The sequence below is a fragment of the Marmota marmota genome, unplaced genomic scaffold, assembly GCF_001458135.2.
Source record: "Marmota marmota marmota unplaced genomic scaffold, marMar, whole genome shotgun sequence".
Lineage (NCBI taxonomy): Eukaryota > Metazoa > Chordata > Mammalia > Rodentia > Sciuridae > Marmota > Marmota marmota.
In genome coordinates, this window is record NW_026005674.1 from 610,806 (window position 1) to 636,964 (window position 26,159).

At 35.5% G+C, this 26,159-nt stretch overlaps 1 protein-coding gene and 2 pseudogenes across 1 annotated transcript; all 3 read left to right on the forward strand.

Annotated features, from left to right (window-relative positions):
* The first annotated feature begins 1,373 nt into the window (after window positions 1–1,373).
* Window positions 1,374–3,381, forward strand: LOC107160825 (annotated as a pseudogene).
* Window positions 3,382–6,876: 3,495 nt separating this feature from the next.
* LOC107160829 (olfactory receptor 12D2-like) lies at window positions 6,877–7,803 on the forward strand. The gene has a single exon (XM_015507433.1). It carries the CDS (start codon window positions 6,877–6,879, stop codon window positions 7,801–7,803), a length of 927 nt encoding a protein of 308 aa, XP_015362919.1.
* Window positions 7,804–23,555: 15,752 nt separating this feature from the next.
* LOC107160823 lies at window positions 23,556–24,502 on the forward strand (annotated as a pseudogene).
* The last annotated feature ends 1,657 nt before the right edge of the window (window positions 24,503–26,159 follow it).

Consider the following 26,159-nt stretch of genomic DNA (forward strand, 5'->3'; position numbering starts at 1 on the left):
ACATCTGTTGCTCAACATAAATATGCACAATTTTCATTTGTCAACTGAAAATAAAGTCTAAAGTAAAAAATATAAAAAGATATTAAATAGTCTAACTTTACAGTTCAAAAAACTAGAAAAAAAAACAGTTATTATTTCTGCCAATTGCCAAAATAATAAAAAGTGAGTAAAAAATAAATCAAATAGAAAAAAAGAAAAGCACAGGATAAAATCAACAAATCTAAGAGTTGATATTTTGAATAAATTATAAATGCAGCCAGGCATGGTGGCACACACCTGTAATCCCAGCAGTTCAGGAAGCTGAGGCAGGAGGATTGTGAGTTCAAAGCCAGCCCCAGCAAAAGTGAGATACTAAGCAATTTGGAGACCTTGTCACCAAATAAAATGCAAAAAACAGGTCTGGAGATGTGGCTCAGTGATCCAGTGTCCCTGAGTTCAATCTCTGGTTTCCTAAATAAATAAGTGCAAATGTATACACTAAGTCCAACTTCAACAAGGATGCCAAGAATAAACAAAGGGAAATGAATAGTCTCTTCAATAAATGATGTTGGGAAAACTGGATAGCCACATGAAAGGAAGAAAATGGACACTTATTAGACTGGAAATGATGATTTAAACAGGAGGCATGAAACCTTTAAAATTCCTAGAAGAACGAAATTCTTCTTGACATTGACATTGTCAGAAATTTTCAACGATGACACCAAAAACATGGGCAATAAAGCAAATAAAAAAATAGGACTGCCAGGCACAGTGACTCATCCCATCAGCTTGGGAGGTTGAGACAGGAGGTTCCCAAATGTAAAGGCAGCCTCAGCTATAGGCTAAGCAACTCAGTAAGACCCTGTCTCTAAATAAAATACATAATAGGGCTGGGAATGTGACTCAGTGGTTGAGTGCCCCTAAGTTCAATCCCCAGTTCCCACCCCAAAAAAACTAGGAAAACATCAAACTAAAAAACATATCAAAAATGAAATAAAGTGAAAAGGTAACTTATAAATTTAGAGACAATGTTTACAAATCATATGTCTGCTAATCTGTTAATATTTCAAAATGAATAAGGATCAGACATATGCAAAATATTCTACCCAGGCCTCAGATTTATCTACTATAAAGAAAATTATTTGTAACATTGAAATTGTTTTGGAAATGAGCTATAAAAATTCCTCAATGCATTCACAAAAGAAAAGATCAGACCTAAGCTACAACATGTTCTAATATCTGTTCTACCAGAACATAATAAAGTTCTAGTAACTAAGATACAGCTTGGTCAGTGGAAATAATTTAAAAGCTTACGAACAGACCATGTATTTTTAGAATGTCTCAGAATATTGTATAGTGAGATATCTGTATCAAGCCACAGATGTGGGTCTCTGTTCCACAGGATGGGGGTTGTTAAAGTTGTCAAGAATAAGGCCCAAATCACTATCATGTTGGCTTAGGAACCAAATTCCTCAACAAGAGTACTAAAGCATAAGAAGTAAAATAAAGTATCAACAAATGGGATGGTATCAAACAAAAAACGTCTTCACAGAAAAGGAAACAATAAAGAATGTGAAGAGAGAGCCTACAGGATGGGAGAAAAACTTTGCCACACACGCCTCAGGTAGAGCATTAATCTCCATGATATAAAAAGAATTCAAACAGTACCAAAAAAAAAAAAACCACAAATAACCCAATCAATAAATGAACAAAGGAACTGGATAGACACTTCACAAAAGTGAAATGAAGAAATACAATTGGCAAACAAATATATGAAAAAATGTTCAACTTCTCTAGCAATTGGAGAAATTACACTGAGATTTCATCTCACTCCAGTCAGAATGGCAGTTATCAAGAACACAAAAAACAATAAGTGTTGGGGAGGATGAGGGGGAAAGGTACACTTATACATTGCTGGTAGGACTGCAAATTGATGCAACCACTATGGAAAGCAGTATGGAGATAACTCAGAAAACTTTGAATGGCACCACTATTTGACCCAGCTATCCCACTCCTCAGTTTACACTCAAAGTACTTAAAATCAGCATACTATACTGATGCGGCTATGTCAATGCTTATAGTAGCTCAATTCATAATAGCTAAGCTATGGAACCAACCCAATTGCCGATCAACAGATGAATGGATAAAAATGTGGTACATATGCACAATGGAACATTATTCTGCCATAAATAAGAATGAAATTATGGCATTTGCTGGTAAACCGATGGAACTGAAGATCGGCATCCTAAGTGAAATAGACCAATCCCCCAAAACCAAAGGCTGAATGTTCTCTCTGATATAAAGATGCTGACTCACAATAGGTAGGGGGAGGGGGCAGTCACCAGATTGGATGGGGAAGGGTGTGTGAGGAAAATAGAAGGCAGATGGGAATGGGAAAGACAGTAGAATGAATCAGGCATAACTTTCCTGTGTTCATATATGAACACACAGTGTAACTCCACATCATGTGCAACTGAGAGAATGGGAAGTTATACTCCATGTATGTATAATATGTCAAAATACATTCTACTGTCATATATAACTAAAAAGAACAAATTGAAAAATCTTAAAGAAGAATAAGGCCTACTTTAAGAGATAACAAGTGAAATTTAGAAGATGAGAGGGAAAAACTGACTCCCATGCTTGTAAACACTTGGTGATGCAGGACAAAAATCAGTACTACACACCCAAACACAGAATGATAGTTCATGTAACTAACAGAGATATCATTTGCCACATTTTTCTAATGCCCATATAGAAGGGGATATGATAGTCTGTGCAGCATATGCCTATGAACTACCAAAATATGGTGTGAAAGTAGGTCCAACAAATTATGCTGTATCATACTGGCTTGCTGCTGGCCCACAGGCTTCTCAATAGGTTTGGCATGGACAAGATCTATGAAGGCCAAGTGGAGGTGACTGGAGATGCAAACAATGTGAAAAGCACTGATGGTCAACCTGGTGTCTTCCCATGCTATTTGGATTCAGGCTTTGCCATAACTACAACTGGCAATAAAATTTGTGGGGCCCTGAAGGGCTTGTCTATTCCAAACAATTCCTTGTTTATGATTCTGAAAGCAAGAAATTCAATGCAGAAGTATATTGGAAGCACATCATGGGTCAGAATGTTGCATTATCTAAGGAAGAAGATAAAGGTGCTTACAAGAAACAATTCTCTAAGTATATAAAGAACAATGTTACCCTGGACATGATAAAAGATATGTATAAGAAAGTCCATTCTGCTATAGAAGAGAATCCAGTCTATAAAGAGAATCCCAAAAGAGAAGTTAAAAAGAAGAGGTAGAACCATTCTGAAATGTCCCTTTCCCAGAAGAAAGATCATGTAGCTCAAAAGAAGGCAAGCTTCCCCAGAGCTCAAGAACAGGCTGCTGAGAGCTAAACAAAACAATAGCTTTTCTATGAAGATTTTTCAGATAAAGACAATAAACTTATTGGGCAAGATAGATAGATAGATAGATAGATAGATAGATAGATAGATATCAAAAATCTCTGGCAAAAATAGCCACAAAATATGGAGCCAATTCTGTCTGATCAACTCACAGCACATGCAAATGTAACTTCTAAAAGACTGTGATCCAAGGTAGCAAGTATAGAACTATATATCTAGTAAATGAGACCAGTTACATATGAATGGGACTCACTGCTAAATAAAAATGTGGGTTCCCTTATTTTCTAAAAAAAAATGTTAAGAATTTCAAGATAGTGACCACAAAGCACTAAACCAAGCATAGGACCCTTCTGAGAGCAGTGTCCTGTGGGACTGCACAGCACGTAAGCCCACAAAGCTTGCTGTGTAATAAAAGAAATGTTAAGATAAATTCAGGTTGACTTGAGAAAGAGTATGTAAACAAGACTTCCAAAAGATAAAACTTAAAGAAAATTTGCTTTTCAAGAACTTCATCAAAATTTTGGATTTCTAGTCCACTCATAGGTAAAACTAAGCTTGGTCACAACTTGAAAATATGGAGATGACATAGCTGCAGTCTCTAGAACTAAAGAGCTTCAGTTGGAATACTAGCTTCATAATTATTGCAATAAATGGGGCTGTTAACCTATGTCTTTTGAACCTTTGTTTTCTTATGGTAAAAGAGAAATTATTTGAATACTTCTTCCACAGGATGTTTTTGAGAATTTAATAAGCAAATGCATCTAAAGAACTCAGAAGAGTAACTTTATTGAGTACAAAATACATGTTATTATCTGCATTACACTTGTAATTTATAAAATAATGAATGGTTAATGTGATTAATATGTAATAAACTCCTATAAGAAACAAGAATAAAAACTCAATAAAAATATGGACAAAGTGCATGGCAGGGATAACAATAGAATCTTTGGATAAATGGCAGATCAAACATAGATTTATCCTTTGGATAATTCAGAGAGGTGCCCGGGTTTTTAACCTAAAAGATGTCACAAGTAGGGAAGAATTCACATTGAAAAGACCAGGATTGATTCCCCATGAGACAAATGCACTTTTTGGAAAAAGAAAAAAGAATTTAGTGTTGTCACCAACAGTGAAGAGTCAGATTTAGGAAGAACAAAATCAAATCACCTCTTTCCATTCCTCTTTCTTTGCTATCCATAAAACCACAATAATAAATGAGTAGAATATTAGATGTAATCACCTTTCTGTACCAATCAAATGGGCACAACTGCCAACAGTTCCTTAATTTTATTGCTAATTTCTTTCCAATGTATGAACCAGAATATTTTCCAGGGAAGTTACCAAGATAAGAAAAAAAAAACGCATACTTTTTCTGAGAAAATGAAAGGAACTTCATGAAAACATATTAGGCCCTTAAGACCTGTGCTGTGCCTGGTTCTGAAACTAAGAAATAAACCTAAGGAAAGAAAATAGAAAGATTGAAAAAATATATATACATTTCCCCAAGGCTGCTCCCTCAAATTGTTGGTATGGAGCAGTCTCCTGTTTATTGGAACATTCCTGCTCATCACCAGGGGACATGCTCTCTCAGGACATTTATGTCTAGAGAGCTGTGTCTCATTAAAGTACCAGCAGAATTTCTGAAAGACAGAGAGAGAGAGAGATTTCTGAAGGTGAAGAGCTTATGTCACAATCACAATATGAACTATCTTTTCAAATACTTTTCAACTTTTATAATTGCTGGGAATATAAACCTGAAAAACTTTCTTAGCTGTGCTTCTGAACATTAAACCAGGTAAGAGAATGAAACAGAATACAAACTTGTTTTGACTGATCTGCTTGCTATTACTAAAACCCAATGCTCAGGATATAGAACTGGTTTCCTCCTTTCTTAAAATGTCTTCCAGCTATAAAGCTTAGAATCCCAGTACTCTCTTGCAGGTTTTCCCATGTTTGTTAATTTGTTTACTCTAGTCATAAAATTATTTTCTTCTCCCATCAATGATTTTTGAAACCTTAAATGAAACCCTTTTGTAGGAAGCACCCAAATGTCAGCAGCTCTGTTAAACTTCCCTATAGTTCTTATAATCCTCTCAATGCCTCCCATTTCTACATTTCCCATGAATGTTTGCTTCTTTCCTTCTACTATTCAAGAGCTAATCCACTAAATCTTTAAATGAAAAGAACAAAGAGAAAGTTATTTCACACAATTTGGCAACTTTTGCTCATGTACCTCAAGGAAACAGATAATTGCAGGTACTTTGCAAATAATGGAGAAAATAACTATTCAAATAGTTTTCTGCCTTTAAGTAAACTGTGCAATTTTGGTCAGATATTAAACCTTCTTACAATTAGCTTAGTTGATATGATATGTCAAGAGCTTTGTAATGTTTTGAACAACTAATAATAATAAAAAAACAATTAGCTTAGTTGCAATTCCTCAGAGTTTTACATGCAGTGAAAAAAATAAAGACTATTTTTTTCAATTCTTCAAATTAACTGTAAAAAGGTTGCCCTTCTTTAGGAGAAAATAGGATTTAGAAGAAAATAGGACTTTAGGAGAAAATAAGACAGAAATTCAAGGGGATTGAAGTCATGGACATTTTGAGAAGAGGTCAGTATTGGTAAAAGAAAGGATGAATTCTTGACTCTATCAAAGGAACAATTTTTCTTATACAGAGATTCAGGAACCTAGGAAAGGATTTTTTAAAAGTCTCAAGGCAACCAAAGAATAGAAGTATAATAATGCCAAATTTGCATGAAATAAGTAATTTAGGATTGTATTTTGAAAATATTTAATGGCTCAGATAAGAGGAAAATACTAAACCTATCAGCAGATGTAGTAGTGATGCAGCTTCATGTGTGTGGTCATGTTACCTATTCCAATAGGGTTCCTTGATGTTTCCAAAGATGAGGGTCAGAAAGAGATCTCAGAGAGGATGTCTCTAACCCTGATTACACTCAGATGAATAAGTGCAACTATAATTTGTTAAACAGCTTTCATTCTTTAAAGAAGAAAATTCTTTAAAGACTTTATGGTTATAATGAGTTCATCTTTATCTATTTTTCTCAAGTTCACATCCTCCAGGTGTCTTCTGACTACTCCAGAGATAGCAGCCTGGTGAAATATTGTAAAAATTGCTCCTTGTTAGTGATACTTAGAAGATGAAAGGAGAGTTGTATCAGAATGTAGATGTTCACAGCCAGAGAAGATAGTAGGCTGAAAACCTGTCTTGAATCCCTAAGAGAAAAACAAAATCAATGGCGAATGTAATAAGTTTAAAAACTGGTTGTGCCACAGTTCAAATAAATATTCACCTTTAATATTTGATAGTCTGATGGCCAAAAACTACACAATCTAAGGCAGTTGTTATGTAAAACAACTAATTTTTGTCTTGGCAAGAAAATCCTGGGCTAGAAAGACTGATTCTCATTAGACATAGATTTCCAGAAATTACTCTGTCTTTTTTTTTTTCCTTTTAAGTGATGCTGAATCAAACTTTAGTCACTGAATTTCTTCTTCTGGGATTGACAGACATTCAAGAATTGAAGCCTTTTCTTTTTGTTGTTCTCCTCACCATCTACCTTGTGAATGTGGCTGGGAATGGAGCCATCCTGATGATTGTCATCTCTGATTCCAGACTCCACTCACCTATGTATTTCTTCCTGGGAAACATGTCATGTTTAGATATCTGTTACTCCACCGTAACCCTGCCAAAGATGCTAGAGAACTTCTTCTCTACACACAAAGCAATATCTTTCATAGGATGCATAAGCCAACTTCATTTCTTCCACTTCCTGGGTAGCACAGAGTCCCTGTTGCTGGCAGTGATGGCATTTGACCGCTTTGTGGCTATCTGCAAACCACTTCATTACACTGTCATCATGAATCCCCTGCTCTGCACCCAAATGGCTGTCACCATCTGGGCCATTGGATTTTTCCATGCCCTGCTGCACTCCATAATGACATCTCGCTTGAACTTCTGTGGTCCCAACCACATCCATCACTTCTTCTGTGATGTTAAGCCATTGCTGGAGTTGGTCTGTGGGGACACTGAGCTCAACCAGAGGCTACTCAACACTGTCACGGGGACCCTTGCCATAGGCCCCTTCTTTCTGACCCTTCTCTCCTATTTCTACATTATCACCTACCTCTTCCTCAAGACCCAGTCCTGCAGCATGCTTCATAGAGCACTGTCCACCTGTGCCTCCCACTTCACTGTGTTTATTCTTTTCTATGCTCCTGTTATCTTTACCTACATTCGCCCTACCTCAGGGAGCTCCATGGACATGGACTGGCTCATTGCCATCATGTACACTGTAGTCACTCCTGCACTAAATCCATTGATCTATACTTTGAGGAACAAGGAAGTGAAGGGTGCCTTGAATAGGGCAATCAGAAGGAGGTTCTGACTTGAAGAAATCTAGTGACCTCTTCTGAAATATACATAACCAACCAGGCAATAAGGAAGTTGAAATGTGAAAATATATTGTTTCTCAAATTATTTAAAATATGTATAACAGGATATGTTAAAATATGTATAACTGGATAAAGAGAAAATATGGTCTAATTGTATTTTAAAATGCATTCCAGCTAGCATAGGGGAGATTTAAACAAATGGGATATTAGTCATATAATCCTAATGCTAAATATTTGATGGGATAACTGTTGATGAAATTAATTTGGTACATTTTCTTATATATCTTGTATGAAACCAAATAAACAAATATGCCTATGTTATCCATGCACTGAGTAGATGGGTATGTTTTTTCAGTATGTTTAGCTGTAGGGTCCCTCCAGGTTAACACATCAAAATGTGATGAATAAAATTATAATACTTTTATATTTTGAAGATTTTAATGTAAGACCATGCTTCCATTATTGGAAAAATGAACACTAAGAGACATATTACTTTAGGATAATTTTTAGGAAGTATGTCCTAATTTCTTTTTCTTCAAATGGAAAGGATAAATAAGCAATTAAATAAATGACATAAACTAATTAACAAAAATAAAATAACTGGGAGTTAATCTGAAGAGTTCTAGAGTCTCTTTCCCCATAGATGTTTTAGAAGTCATCTGATAAAATTGTTAAGTATTATTAGAAAATGTTACTAAAATTGAAGTCAGAATGAAAAAAAAAAAACAACTCTCAAAAGTCCTCCATCTTATTAGCATGTCAATTTTCCCTCAGCCTTTGATGATTAAAGATTATGACTTCCAAAATTTTTTCCTTTTTAAATTTTATTTTACTGTTTATATTTATTTTGACAAAATTTGCGGGGGGGGAGGGGTGCTGGGGATTGAACCCAGAGCAGTGTGCATGTGAGGCAATCACTCTTCCGACAGAGCTATATCTCAGCCCCTATTTTGACAAATTTTAATGTGAAGCAATATGATATAATGTAGGTTAAATATAAAGAATTCATCAAAATGTTGTTTTCTTTTATTTACTTGGCACCAAACTCATACTAAGTAAAAGAATAGAAGTCATCATTATAAAAGTATTTCTAGAGTTAATAGGCAGGAACAATTATTATATTACTCACTTTCTAGGTTCCTACAAGTGGTAGCTGGCCTTGAAAAAGTGGTAAATTCCAGAATTTACAAATATTTGGACATATTCTATGAAGAGATATTTTAAGCAGATATGTTGACTTTTCAGTCTGCTTTCATTTTCCAAACAACTTGATTCTGACCCTTCTCCTATACTTGTGTCTCAACTCCACCTTTGGTCTCTCTAATCCCATTTAGTTTATGAAAGACTGTGTGGAAAAGGCAACTTCCACTCTGAGCTGGCTTATGCTAGCTCTAATAAATCATTTTTATTTTCACTTCTATTGGTGAAATTGGTAACATCATCAAATTTTAATGGAGTTGAAATATAAAGGAGTGTGTAGGGTTCTGTTAACTATTGCTGCATTACACTCCAGGACCTAAAATATTTAAAGGTTTAAATTAAATTTTTTATTTCTGTGGGTAAGAAGTTACCCACAGAAGTGTTGTGAGTCAGAGTTGACTCTGACCCAGACTTGTCTGAGACCTTAGCTGTGATGAATTCAATAGATGTCATGGAATAGGTGGGAGCTGACAAGGCCTTTTTCTCTATTTCTCTGTATCCTTCTCCAGTTGCTTCATGTGTTCCTTCAGCAGGGAAGCTTAAGGTCAGATTTTTTTCATGAAAACAACAGATCAAGGTGAAAATTGCCAGTTATCTCAAAGATAGAACTATGATCAGCATTAACATAACTTCTACCACACTCCATTTACCAAAACAGTTGTAAGCCCACTTAACTTCATGGGAAGAGAAAATTGTTAGCACCGCTAAAGAAAAAGGTTCAGAGATTTTGTGGACACCCCTAATCTACCACACTCCCACTTCTGACTGCTAAAAATTCGCATTGTTGCCGTATGCAAACTTCACTTACTACCTCTACCTAAAATCCTAGATTCTCATCTCATTATAGCATCAACTCAAAGTTCAGTGTTTTGTTTTGTTTTGTTTTCTTCTCATCTAAATTGAGCCCATAACTGTCACATAGCCATTGTAAATCTGGTTGTGGACATTTTTCTTACTCTGTCTTCCATATTGCAGGATGGTACAATTGAAATTGATAATACCAAAACAATTCATTTTTAACATAATTTAGGGATTCTTTGGGGGTTTTAGTCAGTTAGACAAATACCATATCCACAAATGTCCTTAAGACAGCTTCTCTATAGCTTAGACTGAGAGTCAGAATATTATGGAACAACACCTTTAAAATTCCCATCTGTCTATCTTTATGTCCGTATCATGCTGTTTTATTCACTGTAGTTTCATTATATATTTCAAAATCAGCATGTATGATGCCTTCAGCTTTGTTCTTCTTTTTAAAGATCTGGGTCTTCTCAGAAGATGATATACAATCAATCAACAAATATATGAAAAAAATGTTGGACATCTCTAGCAATTAGAGAAATGCAAATCAAAACTACTCTAAGATTTCATCTTACTCCAGTCTGAATGGCAGTTATTGAGAATACAAACAACAATAAGTGTTGGCAAGGATGTAGGGGTAAATGACACTCATACATTGCTAGTGGTGGGACTGCAAATTGATGTAGCCAATATGGAAAGCAGTATGGAGATTCCTTGAAAACTGGGAATGGAACCACCATTCAACCCAGCTATCCCATTTCTCCATCTATACCCAAAGGACTTAAAAACTGCATACTATAGGGACACAACCACATCAGTATTTATAGCAGCACAATTCACAATAGCTAAACTGTGGAATCAACCTAAATGCCCTTCAGTTGATGAATGGATAAAAATGTGGTGTATATAAACAATGGAATATTATTTATCATTAAAAGAGAATAAAATCGTGGCATTTGCAGGTAAACGGATGGAGTTGGAGAATATAATGCTAAGTGAAGTTAGCTAATCCCAAAACCAAATGCCAAATGTTTTCTCTGACATAAGAATGCTGATTCATAATGGGGTTTGGGGGGATCATGGGAGGATTAGATGAACTCTAGATAGAGCAAAGGGGAGGGAGGGGAAGGAAAGGGGATTGGGGGTAGGAAAGAGGGTGGAATGAGATGGACATCATTACCCTAAGTACATGTATGAAGACATGAATGGTGTGACTCTACTTTGTGTACAACCAGAGGTATGAAAAAGTGTGCTCTTTATATATAATATGAATTGTAATGCATTCTGCTATCATATATAACAAATTAGAATTTAAAAAAGATCTGGGTCTTTTAGGAAATTCATAAATTTTAGGATTATTTTTTCTATTTCTAGAAAAAAAAATGCCACTGAGATTTTGATAGGGAGTTCCTTGAATCTGTAGATTGCTTTGAGTAATGTAGACATTTTAACTATAATAATTATTCCAATCTATGAACAGAGTATGTCTTTCTATTTGTTTGTGTCTGCTGTAGTTTTCATCAGTATTTTCTAGATGTCAGTGTACAAGTCTTTCACCTTCTTGGTTTACCTTATTCTAAATTTTTATTCCTGATGCTATTTTAAGTAAGATTGATGTCTTATTTCATTTTTTGGATAATTCATTGTCAGTTTATAGAAACCCATCCAATTTTTGTGTTGATATTATATCTTAAAACCTTACTGAATGTATTTATTGGTTCTAAGAAATTTGGGGAGTTTTTAAGGCTATCTCCATATAAATTTACTTCTTTTCTGATTTTAATGCCTTTTACTTAATTATGATAGTACAGCATAAAGTCAGACATAGACCTATGGAACAAAAAAGAGTACAGAAATAAAACCATATATAATTAATATACATGGGAGTCAAAACACATATAGGGAAAATGACAATTTGTTCAATAAATGGTGTTGGAACAACTGAATATCCATGTGCCAAAAAAATAAAATTGGATCCTTATTGTAGGCCACACACATATGAGCACACAAATCACCTCAAAATGGATTAAAGATGTAAACTGAAGACCTGAAAAAGTAAATGCCTAGAAAAAAATGAGAAAATGTTTTGGCACTGTTATTGGCAATGATTTCTCAATTTGACATCAAAAGTTCAGAAACAAAAGCAAATGTAGACACGTGGGACTATGACAAAGTAAAAAGTTTCTGCTCAGCAAAGGAAAGAGTTAATAAAATGAAAAGACCATCTATGAAATTAGACAAAATATTTATAAAACTATGTCGCAATAAGAGGCTAATATTCAAAATACAAAAGAATCTCCTACAAGTTGATATTAAGAAAAAAATAATCCATTTAAGAAATGGGCAGAGGATCAAAACAGTTGTTTTCTCAAAAGAAGATACACAAATGACCAACAAATATATTTTAAAAATACTCTACATCACTTATCATCAGGGGAATGCAAATTAAAAGCACAATGAGATATCATCATACACCTGTTAGAAAGGCTTTAAATTTCTATGCTTTCATTAGTGTATTAAAGTTACACATAATAATTGGTTTCATTTTGATGTAATCATACATGCCTGGTATTTAATTTACTCCATTTCCTTTTACTCATTTATTTATTTTTAATTGGTGCTTTGTAGATATACATATAGGTGAAATTTATTGTGGTATTTTATACATACATATAGTATATTTTGTCAAATTCATTATACATTTTCTTCCCTTTCCTGTCCTTTCTTCCTCCCCCTCAATCTCCTTTTTCTGCTTCACTGATCTTCCTTCTATGTTTATGTTATTCAACATCCCACTTCTTACTTTGCTGTAGCTCTTACATGTCACAAAAAATATTCAACTCTTGATTTTCCAAGTCTGGCTTTTTCACTTAGCATGATATTTTCCAGTTGTATCCATTTACTGGCAAATGCCATAAATTCAATTTTCTTTATGGTTGAATAAAAACTCTTCTTTATGTTTGAGTAAATATAAATATACTTGAGTAAATAAAATATATATGGTTATATATGATATATAGGATCTATATACAAATATATAGAGATATATAATAAATATATAATAGAATATATATGTATGTATATGTGTGTGTGTGTGTGTATATGTGTGTGTGTGTGTGTGTGTGTGTATATATATATGAATGGGACAGGATAGGAAACGGGAGAAAATGTATAATGAGTTTGACAAAATATACTATGTGTATGTATAAAATAGCACAGTAAATTCCACCTCTATGTATACCTACAAAGCACCAACTCAAAATAAATAAATGAGCTAAAGGAAGACTAGTAGAGTAGAGGAAAGGGAATGGGGAAGAATAAAGGGAGAGGAAAGGGGGCACCAGGGACAGAAATATATATCTGTATATGATTATATATTATAATATATTTAACAAATATATCTATGTAAAATCATATTTTCTTAATTCATTCATCTTCCATTCATCTATTGACAGACATCTGGGCTGGTTTCATATCTTGGCTATTGTGAGTTTCACTGCTATAAACATTAATGTGGTTGCATCATTGTCACATGCTGTCATATGCTGTCAAAGTTATTTTAGATACATACCAAGTAGTAGGATATCTGGGTCATATGGTGGTTTCATTCCTAGTTTGGGGGGTTGAATCTCCATACTGCTTTTCAGAGTGGTTGTACTAATCTGCAGTACTACCAAAAATTATGCGTATTCCTTTTTTACCTCATATAGTAAGCAACAAAAAAATCTGTAATTGCCTACTTGCAAACTATCCTTCAAATGTGCAAGTAAAAAATTCAAAAATGTTAAAATGAGAGACAAAAAAAGTACACAGATCAGAAATTTAGACATACATAAGAAATGAGATCATGGAAGAAGGGATTAAGTGAAGGTAAATGGAAAACTTTTATTCTCTTCTTCATTGACCTACAACATTTTATTCAAAATAACAATAGTACAAGGTTTTTAATCATGTATGCTTATAAATGTATCATGTGTGTTGTTGTTGCTGTTGGAGAAGGAGGAAGAGATTGCAGAACCCCTCCTTCAGAAATAGAAAGATTCAGCAGTCAGAAAATCAGTAAGGACAAGAGTGAATATCATAACACCATCAATCAATTGGATATAACTAACAGCTGTAGACTACTTTAGCCAAAACACCAGAGTATGTGTTCTTCTCAAACTCACATGAAGAATTCAACAAGTAGCGCATATTCTGAGCTCTAAACGTACATCATAATAAATTTAAAAGAATGCAAATCATCCAATATCTGCTCTCAGACTATAATGAAATTTAGCTACAAATCAATAACAGAAAGATAACTGAAATATGTCTACATTTTGGAGTGAAATAAACATAGCAAAGTTACTTTTTAAAAAACAGAACACTTAATGCTTATATATACATGCCAACTAACAAATGAAATAATATGATGACTCAAATTTGCTTTAAAATAACATAGGCAGCACAGGGAGTAGTGGGAGGAAATACAAATGAAAGAACATTTTTGGCATGCTTGAAATTTAATTAAAATTCATAGCCAACATTATCCTTCTATACCCTGCCTAGTGTATTAGTCAGGGCTCTCTAGAGAAATAGAATCAACAAGAGGTATGATTATAAAAATGAGATTTTTTAAATTGTCTTATACAGTCAGAAGCTGGATAGTCCATAATGGCTGCCCAGAGGCTGGAGAGTTGAAGGAACCAGTCCAAGAGACTGAAGCCTCAGAACAAGAGGAATCAACCCTCGTCTGAGACTGAAGGCTTTGGAAACTCCCTGAGGAATCACTGGAAGAGTCCTCTTTAGAAGAATAAAGGAGTGACAGTTTGATATCATCAGGTGATGGTAGCAGCAATCAAGAACCCATTCAAGAAAAATAAAGCTTGCATCTGCTGCTGCTTCCTTGTTATTCCAATTTTTATTCCACCCAAGCCATCATCCTCTTAGATGGTGCTGCCCATGCTTAGGGAGGGTCTCCATTTCAGTTCACTATCCCACATGCCAAACATTTCTAGACAACCCTCATTGGCACACCCAGAAGCCTCTTAATCTTTGGCATCTCTTCCAGTCAAGTTGACAATTCAAATTAACCATTACAACTAGACATTCATGAACTATGTCTTATAACATCTATGAACACCCTCATTTCACTGTGATCATTCCCTAGATTTCTTAACAGCTTAAAACAGGTGTGAGAAGTGCTGGGGCATAATATTGGACAAACTATATCGTTATGTGTGTGCATGTGCAAATATGTAACAACAAATACCATCAAAATTTACAACTATAATATACCAATTTAAAAACTGAGGCATGAGCAATATCATATATGTGGAAATGTCTTCTCTACATGGGGCAGTGAAATCTGGTTCGCCTGGAGCATGAGTGACAGATCTAGAATTTAGTTCCAAGTTGTCTAAAAGCTATTATTCAATGGCAGAGATATTTTCTCCAGACAGACCCTCTCAACATCCCTTGGTCTCACTTTTAACAGAAAAATTAAGTCTGACTTTCATTATTTCCCAGGACAGTCTGTGAGCTGCCAAATATGATTAAATAAATAATGATCAGCTTACCTTAGGCAAAATGAATTATGTTGTTTGCAACTAAGATCACACCAAGAAAATTCACACTCCTTCTCAACAGCACACTCTTCATTTTATTTACACACACAGTAGATGGGGCCTCATTAATTTTTAGCATAAACATCTGGTTCATTGAACTTGGAACATCTAATAACAATAGCTCTGTCTTATCTGAGAAATTGTATCTCCAGCAGAAGCTTTTGTTGAATCAGTGGTCTGCTTCTCAGAGTGCCCTTGTGATGAGTGATTGATTGCCTTTGTCTTAAAAGTGGTCAAATGAAAATATGAAACTGGATGGTGAAGGAGACTGGTCCTACAGCTAAAATCTCTAGCCATGTCCTTTTAGCTTTATCCTCACCATTGTCACTTTTTTTTCCTATCTTTGTGCCTCATAGATTGAAAATAAGCCCTTGATTATACAGATGGTCCCTGACTTGCAATGGTCTGACTTGTGATCTTTTTAACTTTATGATGGTGAAAAAATATACCCATACAACCATGCTGTTTTTCAGCTTCAGAGCAGTACTTAGTAAATTGCATGCTATATTCAGCACTTTATTACAAAGTAAGGCTGTGATACATGATTTTGTCCAACTGTAAGCAATATAAGGGTTCTGGGCACATTTAAAAGATGCTACTCTGACATCACAGCTGTCTGTGTACGAAATGTATTTTAGTTACACTATTTTCAACTTGAGATGGGTCTATCAAGATGTAACCCCAACATTGGTCAAGGAGCATTAGTATTTGTTCATGGTAGGTGGAATATCACTAGACACCTGCCATGTGACAGGCCATATCCTCTTGAAGGAGTTAAAAATACACCCTGGTAGATTGACTATTTATAGTTAAAATCACTTGAAAAACAGCAGATATAAAAAGATAATTCTTACCCTTATAATATACTACATCCTATCTATAGTACCAACCTCTGGACTTCCTTTGTATGAGGAAAAAAATAAGCTTTTACATATTTAAATCCCAACAGCTAAATATGATTTCTAGCTGACTTCAACAAATGATATACTATAGAGCCATTAGTTAAAACGCTGAATATTGGTGAGAAAGGGAGAAGATGAAAGGGGTTGAAACAAAAGTTCTCATTTAGATAGAATTAAGTTTGAGATGCATCCGATGTCTAAGAATGGATGACAAAATAGGCAACATGAATATTTGAATGTATATGTTTAAAAGAGGGCAACCCAAAATATGCACATTAAATAGAGTGGGTTCTATTAAAGGCTATAAAATGTTATAACCATATGTCCATCATTCAAGTTTTTCTGACTTAAGGAGGCAGGGTATGACCAGAGTTAGGCTGTGAGTTTCAAGTAATCTTTCCAATTTTACTCCCAAATCATCATCAATGTTATGCTTCTGTTTAATTTGAGATTTTACTCCTCGACACCATCCACAGGCAATTCTCTCAATCGAAAATTCTTCCATATTTGCCACTAATGAGTAACTCTGGGAACTGGGTCTCAAAGGCCAAGAAAGATTCATTCTACAGCCAAACCCCTTCTGATCCCAAGAGAGACAAAGATGGGTAATGCTCAGTTTTCAAACTGCATCATCTCTACCTTCATACATGGTCTCAGCAACATAGGGAAATGGCCTGGCTTCTCGCCTGTTCCACTGGTCCACCAGCAGCACTGGATAAAATGAATATTTCTAAGGTCATCACTCATGAGGTGGAGATTTAGGGAAGCCAGTAGGTAAATGTCAAATATGGTATTTGACAGAATAATGAACTCATATTTCATAATAGAACATAGAGAACATAGAAGGTGCAAGTGAAAGGACATTTTATTTATGTGTATGTATCCAAAGTAGTATGTAAGCCAGACCTATTTTAAATATAAATATATATATATATATATTACATGGTAAAATTGCTCCTGTAGAAATATCTACTAGGAAGTTTTATATGTAGACACACATATAATATGTACATATATATATATATATACATATATATTTATGCACATCTAGAGCTAAGGAAAGAAGTTGGAATTAAAAACATAATGGGAGTTATTTGTTTATAGATATTTAAAGCATGAAACTAGATGACAGAGGTCTTTATTTGGTCTCTTAATAAGACTTAATGCAGTTGATTCTTCTCTATTTCATCTTTTTTTTGCATGTGTTTATGTGATGCTCGGGATGCATTATGCACCTCATACATAATGCATGTTATGCATTTTTTTAATTAAAAAGAGGAAGATAAACCAGCCAAGGAGATTGAGGAGGAATCATCAATGATATTACTGGAAACCCATAAGAGTAGTGTGTGTGTTCTGAAAATTACAAAGAAAGTGTTTGAAATGGGCTGGGGGTGAAGCTCAATGGTAGAGCACTTGTCCAGCATGTATGAGGTGCATAATGCATCCCCAGCATCACACAAACCCATGCAAAAAAAAAAAAGATGAAATAGAGAAGAATCAACTTCATTAAGTCTTATTAAGAGACCAAATAAAGACTGACCATTGAATTTTGATATTAACAAGAGTGATTTCAGAGGAATGATAATTTCAAAAGTTTAACAGGGTTCATGAGAATAGGGAAAATAAAACAATTGGAAAGTAATGAGTGCAGGAAATAATTAGGGTTTTGATGTATTTTTTTAAGTCACAGAAAAGTGTAGCAACAGCTGTTGAGGTTTAGAGGATATCTCAGGGTTTTCAGATTGGTCCATCAGAGGATGAAATTTAAGAGACAGATGCATAGGATCTCACAACTCTTAGATGCTGAAATATTACTCAGCCTCAATACTGAACCACACCTGCCCTGAGATCCAATGTGAACAATATATGTTTTGTATGAATTAGCCAAAGGTGAACATAGAATTAGAGTATTCAAGCAAAATCATCAAGATGATCCAATCTAGGAAGAAATGTGAAAGAATGAGAGGGACAGAACTGTCTAGGCTGAAGAAAGTATTGTTCTTAAGAGATCAAAGGGTAAGTGTAGACTTCATCTTGCGTGAGAAAAAGAAATCTTCCAATGCTCAATAAAATGGGAAGGAAAATAAAAAGAGATGGAAAAGAGTGATGAAGTTATGGTTGATAGAATGCCCTACATTTTTTCTACATTTTTATTGATGTGTAGTAGTTGTACAAAATTATGGGGTGTGATGCTACATATTTATGCATACACACTATATAACAATATAATTTGGCCAATATCAGGATGCCCTACATTCTTTTAAAGTTTTTTATTATAATTTGTTATATATGACAACAGAATAGAATACCCTACATTTTTAATTCAGCTCAGCTGACTAACCCCATCAACACCACTGGATGTTAGAAACACAAATTCTCACATCTCACCTCGGGCCTACTAAAACACAGTCTCTAAGATGGAACCATATATCCTTGACTTAACTAGGTTTCCATGTGATTCTTAAATATGTAAAAGTTTTAGATGCTCTGCTCTTATATAGTCAAAAATGCCCTGGAAAAAGAGGGGAAAGACAATGTCCCTTTATCCTAAAGCACTTGTCCTTTGGAACACCTAAAGGTTGCTACAAACAAGGAGGCAACAAATATATAAATGGAAAAAGAAAACTGTGTCTGTCATGAGATCCATCATAAGCCTTCAATCACAGATGCTTCATTTTAAAAGAATATGATAGTCACATCTTAGTGAATCTTGTCTTCAGTTACAATTATTTACAATTGTCATAACTTTACCTATTTATTTGCTGAGTATGATCTAAAGGACACTTTCTCTCCCACCTATACATGTGCATTAGACAATCTCATTGTTAGAGAACAATGAACAGTAATCCTTGAGAGAAACTATGTGTTTAATTCTTTGACTGCTACTATAAATAACATTTAAAAATAAAATATGGTTCTGACTCTCAAGGAATTTATGATTTAATTGAGATGAGAAAATTTATGTCAGAGAAACTGGAAAGCTTATTCGGATAGTATCCAATTAAGGACTATGTCATTCTACCTATATATTTAAGAAGACACGAGATAATGAAGGGTAGAATATTCAAGGATAGCTTCATGGCGGGGAGGGAGGTAAAATTATAACTAGCCATGAAGGCCTGATAATATTGGATGAGATAGGGAAAACACTAAGAAGAAAACTAGGGTTAAAGCCAACAGGAGTAAGTGTAAGAGGTTAGAAATGATAATATTAGTGGAACTATAGGTGATCAGCCAAAGAGAAAGGAAATTGGTAAAGAATGTGAAGTCTTGGTTGGTAGGTACGAGAACCATATGTAAAAGTTTTTGATAACCAGGCACAGATGGGCACATATGATCAATAAGAAATAAGAAGACTAGAGGCATTTAAGCAATGAAAAATCAGACCAAACATAGAAAGTTTTATAATTTCTGTGAAATGCTTGCAGCATGAATCTTAGTAATTTGAAAATATGAAATCAGTAGAGCCAGTTAAACTTCTAATGGAATAAGCTGGGAGTGAGTTCATGAGCCAAAGTTAGAAGCTTTATAAAAGGTGATAAAAGACTGAAGTGAAGAACATTTTTTTAAGAAAAATATGTAAAACACTTAATTTGGACTTGAGAGAAATGAAAGAAATAGATAAACCAATGTTTCCAACCTATGCTACTGGGACAATACCTGAAGAAAAGGAGTTTTATTCTTGAAATATTGAAATGGAAAGGAACTACTTGTGCAGTACAATGTATTGTCCTCTCCTGCCTTTCATCTCCATCAATTGACTTATATATTTTGTGACAAATACTTCCTGTCAAGCACAGGGAGTACCTTAGAGAGGAAAACTAAATGCACTTTCTGCCACAATGTACCTCAGTGCCTTGTAAAGGAGACTGATGTTAACTAAAAATCCTAAATGTTTAAAGAAAATAAGTATGACAGCATACACTATATTACAACTGTGGTAATCTATAAAGGCATGATGTCAGGATATAAAGGGTAGATGTGACGATCAAAAAAAATCAAAATTCTGTAACAAAGGCACCAATTGAACTGAGATTGCAAGGATAAGTACTGTGGTTTGAATGTGATTTGTTACCTCTGAAAGTAATATTGCAGTTTAATACTCATTGTGAGATATTAAGAGGGTAGAAATTAGTCTAAGTGTGATATTTAGAAATGGGCCTTTGGGAAGGTCTTTAGGACAAGATAAGGTCGTTAAGGTGCAGCTCCCATAATTGAATACTGGTGGCTTTATATGAAAAGAACAGAAGACACACACTCTCTCTCTTGTTATGTGATGCTCTGTACCGCCTTAGGACTCCACCAGCAAGAAGGCCATCAAGGGATACGGCTGCTCAACCAGAACTGTAAGCCTGAATAAACCCCTTTTTTTATAAAATTGTCTGTGGTGTTGTGTTATTAGAAACATAAAGCATACTAATATAGAAAATTGGTACTAATAAGGAAGGCTGTTGCTAGTAAAGAATACTTTAAAATGTGGAAGTGGCTTTGGAAATGGGTAAAGGGCACAGATGGGAAGAATTTGGAAGAGCGGGCTATAAAATAGCTAAATTCTGATGAGGGTTTAGAAAAAGACATGAAGACTAGGGAAGAGCTTGAACATCTTACAGGTGGGATAGGTGGTTATGATCAAAACACTGATGAAAATGAGTGGTTTTCTATTGGAAATTAAAGGCCACACTTGCTACACCATTGCAAAGAACTTGGCTGGACTATGTCCATACCACAGGGGTTTAGGAAAGGTTTAAAAGTGATGAACTGGGATAGCTGGTGAAGAAAATATATAAACAACATTATAAAATCCAGTCATGGTTTTTCTTGGTAACTTTTAACTGTATACAACAGGATTCAGCAGCAATAGTATGACCTGAAGGCAGACTCAGGCACATAATTAAATGGAAAGGAAAGCCAAAACCTAAGAAAAATTCAAAATCTGACCATGGAAAGAAAAAAGAAAAAGCATGCAACCCAAGAGCCACTTTCTAAAGAAATTAGCATGGATAAAAGAGGGCCAAGTGCCAAAATCTTCAGGACAAGGGGAAAAGGCCTACCAGGCATCTCCCATCACAGGCCATCACAGGTAGCAGAGCTCTTCATGGTCTCACTACCCAGGGCCAACTTGGAATTTGGCTCCCTGCTCTCTGGTGAAGCACACCACAGCTGCTCCAGCCATGGTTCAAGCAGGTTTACCACGACAATGATGAGGTCATAGCCACTTCCACTGAGAGTTCAAAGGAAAGTCTAGGAGGCCAGACAGAGGCCTGATACAGGGGCAGAGCTGCACAGAGCCCCCTGGGACAATGACTAATGAAGCTGTGGGAACAGAACCCCCAAGACCTCAGAACTGTAGCCTGAGAGAACTGCAATCATGAGGTTCCAAACCAAAAGAGCTAAAGTATGGGATAAGCCCAACAAAGCCATGGAGGTGGGGCTTCTTGAGGTCTTGTGAGGCCCAGCCCTAGTCCCACTGCATGCAAGATGCCAGAAATGGCACTTTAAGAGTGAATGTCTATCTTCCTGGGTTTTGAACTCATTTTGGGTTGGTTACTCCTTATACTTACCTATTCTTTCCTTTCAGAATGGAATGTTTACCCTATGCCCACTACTGAATATTGGAAGTAAATAACTTGTTTTGATTTTATAAGCTCATAGTTGGAAGAAGTTAGCCATCATATCAAACGAGACTCTAGACTTTGAAGTTTTGAATTAATTCTAGAAGGAGTTAAAGACTTTAGACTGTTTGGATGGAATCATAGTATTTTGTATGTGAGAATGAGTCAAGGGGAATAGGATGGAATACTATGGTTTGAATATGGTTTGCCACCACCCAAACTCCAAAGAACAATTCATTTAAGATATGAATTCTCAGTGCGAGGTAGTAAGAGAGTGGAAACTTGACCTGACTATGGTGTATAGAGGTGGGACTTTGGGAGGTCCTTAGGATTAGAAAAGGTCATTAAGGTAGAGCACCTATGATTGAATACTGTTGGTATTATACAAAGAAAGAGAACAGAAAACACACACACACACACACATACACACACGTCTTTCTATAAGATGCTCTGCACAAACTTGGGGCACTGCCAGAAAAACCAGACACAGCCCCTCAGACTTGGCCCAGAACTTTCAGCCAAAATAAACCTTTTTTTAATAACTTACTGAGTCTATGGTATTGTGTTATTACCAACAGAAGACAAACGAATATAATGAGTAGAAGCTAAGAGTGGAGGGAAGCAAGAGGGTATGCTTGAGGGAGTGCAGCACAGTCACTGTGGCTACAGAACAGAAAATGAGTGGACTGCAGTGCAATGTGAGGCTGGGGAGGTACCTCAAAACCAAATACATTGAGGAGGACTGGGAATAAAGTGCAAAGATAGAGCCCTTGTTTAGTGTACAAGGCCTTGGATTTGATCCTCAGTACTACAAAAAAAAATTAAATAAAAGCCATTGAGATTTGTAAGACATGATAAAGATTGTGCATTTTGGGTTGGGGATGTGGCTCAAGCCATAGCGCGCTCGCCTGGCATGCGTGCAGCCCGGGTTCAATCCTCAGCACCACATACAAACAAAGATGTTGTGTCCGCCGAAAACTAAAAAATAAATACTAAAAAATTAAAAAAAAAAAAGATTGTGCATTTTTCATAAAAGCAATGGTTCTGTGGTTGCCTACCTAAACAAAATAACATAGTTATATTTTCTTTTTTGAAAAGATGAATCTGTCTGCATTGTGAACAACACATTAGATGGGGCAAGAATGGGCATGGTACACCAGATGGAAGGCTGGTAATATTCTAGTCAATCAACCAAAGCATGAACCAGAATAGTTACCATGTAAATAGGAACATTTATTGAGCTGCAACTATGTGCCAAGCACTGAGCTAAATACAGAGATGCAGCTTTTGCCTTCAAAGAAATCATGGTCAAAAACAGAATCACAAACAAGTGGTTATAATATCACATAATACAAAGTTTAATCTACACAGAACTTGCACACTTATAGAATGCTAGGGAAACTCTGTTCCCCTCAATCCATTGTCTTTGTGCCTCCTCAGTTGACTGTCCTTTCTAAATTCTAACTCTTGTCCCTCCCATTGATATTTTAGTTTACAAGCCTCAGTTGGAGTAAGAGAGACACATTGACAGAAGACAGAATCCAGGTTACTGCACGTTTGTGTCTGCAAGGAGTGGATCCTCTTCACACCAAATCCTTCTTGAAGCACAATAAGGACCAGAATGAACTGCAGCAAGACTCCTGACTTTGTCCTCTCAGGGATGTCCAGTGATCCGGAAAACCAGCAGTTCCTCATTTGTCTCTTTATGGCTCTCTATTTGTTGGGCCTCCTTGGGAACTCACTCCTTCTGCTGGCCATTGGCACTGACATTCACCTCCACACTCCCATGTACTTCTTCCTCAGCCAGCTCTCCCTGGTGGATCTCTGCTTCACCACTACCACAGCCCTTAAAATGCTAGAGGATTTGTGGATCCACAATGGATCCATCTCTTTCTCTGGGTGTCTGACCCAATTATACTTCTTTGCTGTTTTTGCTGACATGGACAACCTACTCTTAGGGATCATGGCCATTGACCGCTATGCTGCTGTTTGCTATCCACTGCATTACCCACTTGTCATGAGACCTTCCAGATGTGGGGTGCTTGTGGGTATGTCATGGGGAGTAGCCCACTTGGTCTCTCTAGTCCATATCTTGTTGCTATCCCAGCTATCTTTCCATGTTAATAAAGAGATTCCTCACTTTTTTTGTGTGATTTTGGCCCTCTCTTATGGCTTTCTTGCTCTGATGCCCAACTCAATGAGGACCTGACAATGGCTCTGGCTGGGGTTTTGGGAATCAGTGCTCTCTTCTGTGTTATAAGTTCCTATGCCCGTATTTTCCATGCTGTGGCCAGAGTTCCATCAGCACAGGGGAAAAGGAAAGCTCTGGCTACATGCAGCTCCCACCTCTCCATGGTCATCCTCTTCTACAGCACAGTATTTGCCACCTACCTGAAGCCCCCATCAACTTCTCACTCCTCTGGGGAGCTGGTTGCTGCTGTCATGTATACCCTGGTAACTCCCACTCTAAACCCTTTCATTTATAGTCTGAGAAATAAGGATGTAAAGAGTTCATTGAAAAGGATCCTGCACATGGAATGTTCTCAGGATTATGGATCATCCCAATAACCATGTACTTTTAGAAAAATTACTCCCTATTTCACTACCACAGTAACAAAGAGAGTTGGTCAAAATCATGGCCATGCTAGAGCATTATATGATCCACTGAAAAGAATACTGGATTGAATTGGCTGTTCGTTAAATAGCTTTTGATTATACATTCACATCACTACAACATTTGATAACAACCATGAGCATTTCTCTCTGGGGTTTAATATTGAAGATCCTCCCCATCACCTTGCTATAGTCAAAGTCATCTTTGCTGTCATCAAAAAAGATAATTGATGTCATTAGTACCATCATCAATAGTAAGAGAAAGGAAACTGGGCCAATTCTGTTTTCCCCCTTTAGTCCTCCCTTTTCAGAATGTTTTATATATCCATGTGTTTGTGCAATGTTTGAGACTTTCTGATTCTATGGCTGAGAATTGGAAGACAGCTAAAATCAGGAGGACTTTTTTGAAAACACTTCTTTTTTGTAGAATAAATGAATATTTCTTACATATGTTTGTGTTTATTAAGTTTTAAGTGAAAACAATAAAATAGTTCATTGCTCTATGAATGAACTGATCTTTCAAATACAGACTGACAATGGGTGATGTGGGTGATATCTTTGCATTATAAAAACAGTACACATTATTTTTTTAGTCATTATGATGTTTTTGGCCTGTGTTCCTTTATATACCATATACATTATATCAAAAAGCAGACTATATGTTTTGTTAATTTGTATCATCCACTGTATTTCATATTATTGTACATTATGAATTATATGATCAGTTGAAACACTTAATGATTAATTCTATGTTGGTGAATAAATTGATACAGGAGTAGATATAACTTTGCCTTAAGAAGAATATTTTTGAAGTTCTCAGACTGCATTCTCTTTTCCACGTTCACATCTTAATCTAGACTTTCTTCCTGGGTCATTTAGAAGTTAATATCTTCTTTTCAATTCTAATCTAATGACTTGCCAGAGCAGGTGTTGATATATCCTCTGGCTAATTTTAAGAAATTATTTAAAGATCAATGGAGAAATTTGAATATGTCTTGTGTATTAGATGATATTAAGGAAATATTGATAATTTTGTTAAGTACTCTAATGGCCTGGTGGGCATGGTTTTTTAATGTCTGTATCAGGAAAGGAATATACTAAATACATGTGGAATATATATGTGCACAACATATTTACCCAGTATCTGGAATTTGTTTCTTTCCTTCCCATTGATAAGACAGAATGCATTACTTTACATCTACTTTCATTTGTGTGGTGCTATTTTCTAGCAAAACAAACAAGCACAAAGGAGCTGTAGGGAATTCAAACAAAATTAGCCAAATGTTTATGTTGAAGCCAGTTAGCAAATTGGGACTCATTGTGCCATTCTCTCTATTTTTGTATACATTTTAAATCTACGATTAAAAAATTTAAAAATAAATAAGTAAAATGAATTCATCTTTAAATATTTTTGAATATACATATCCTTAGACCTAGCAATTTATGTCCAAAAAATTTATTATAGAAAAACCTGAATGTTCACAATGTACACATAATAAAAGAACTAATTACAACTAAAACATTCCTACCAATAGAAGATTATTTAAGCAAATCATGGTTAGCCATACAATGAAGCCCAAAAGAATAAAGAAGTAGATATTTTTTAATATAG

What these genes read in the sequence shown, in the direction of transcription:
- LOC107160829 (XM_015507433.1), top strand. Translation starts at nt 6,877, where the DNA reads ATGCTGAATCAAACTTTAGTCACTGAATTTCTTCTTCTGGGATTGACA.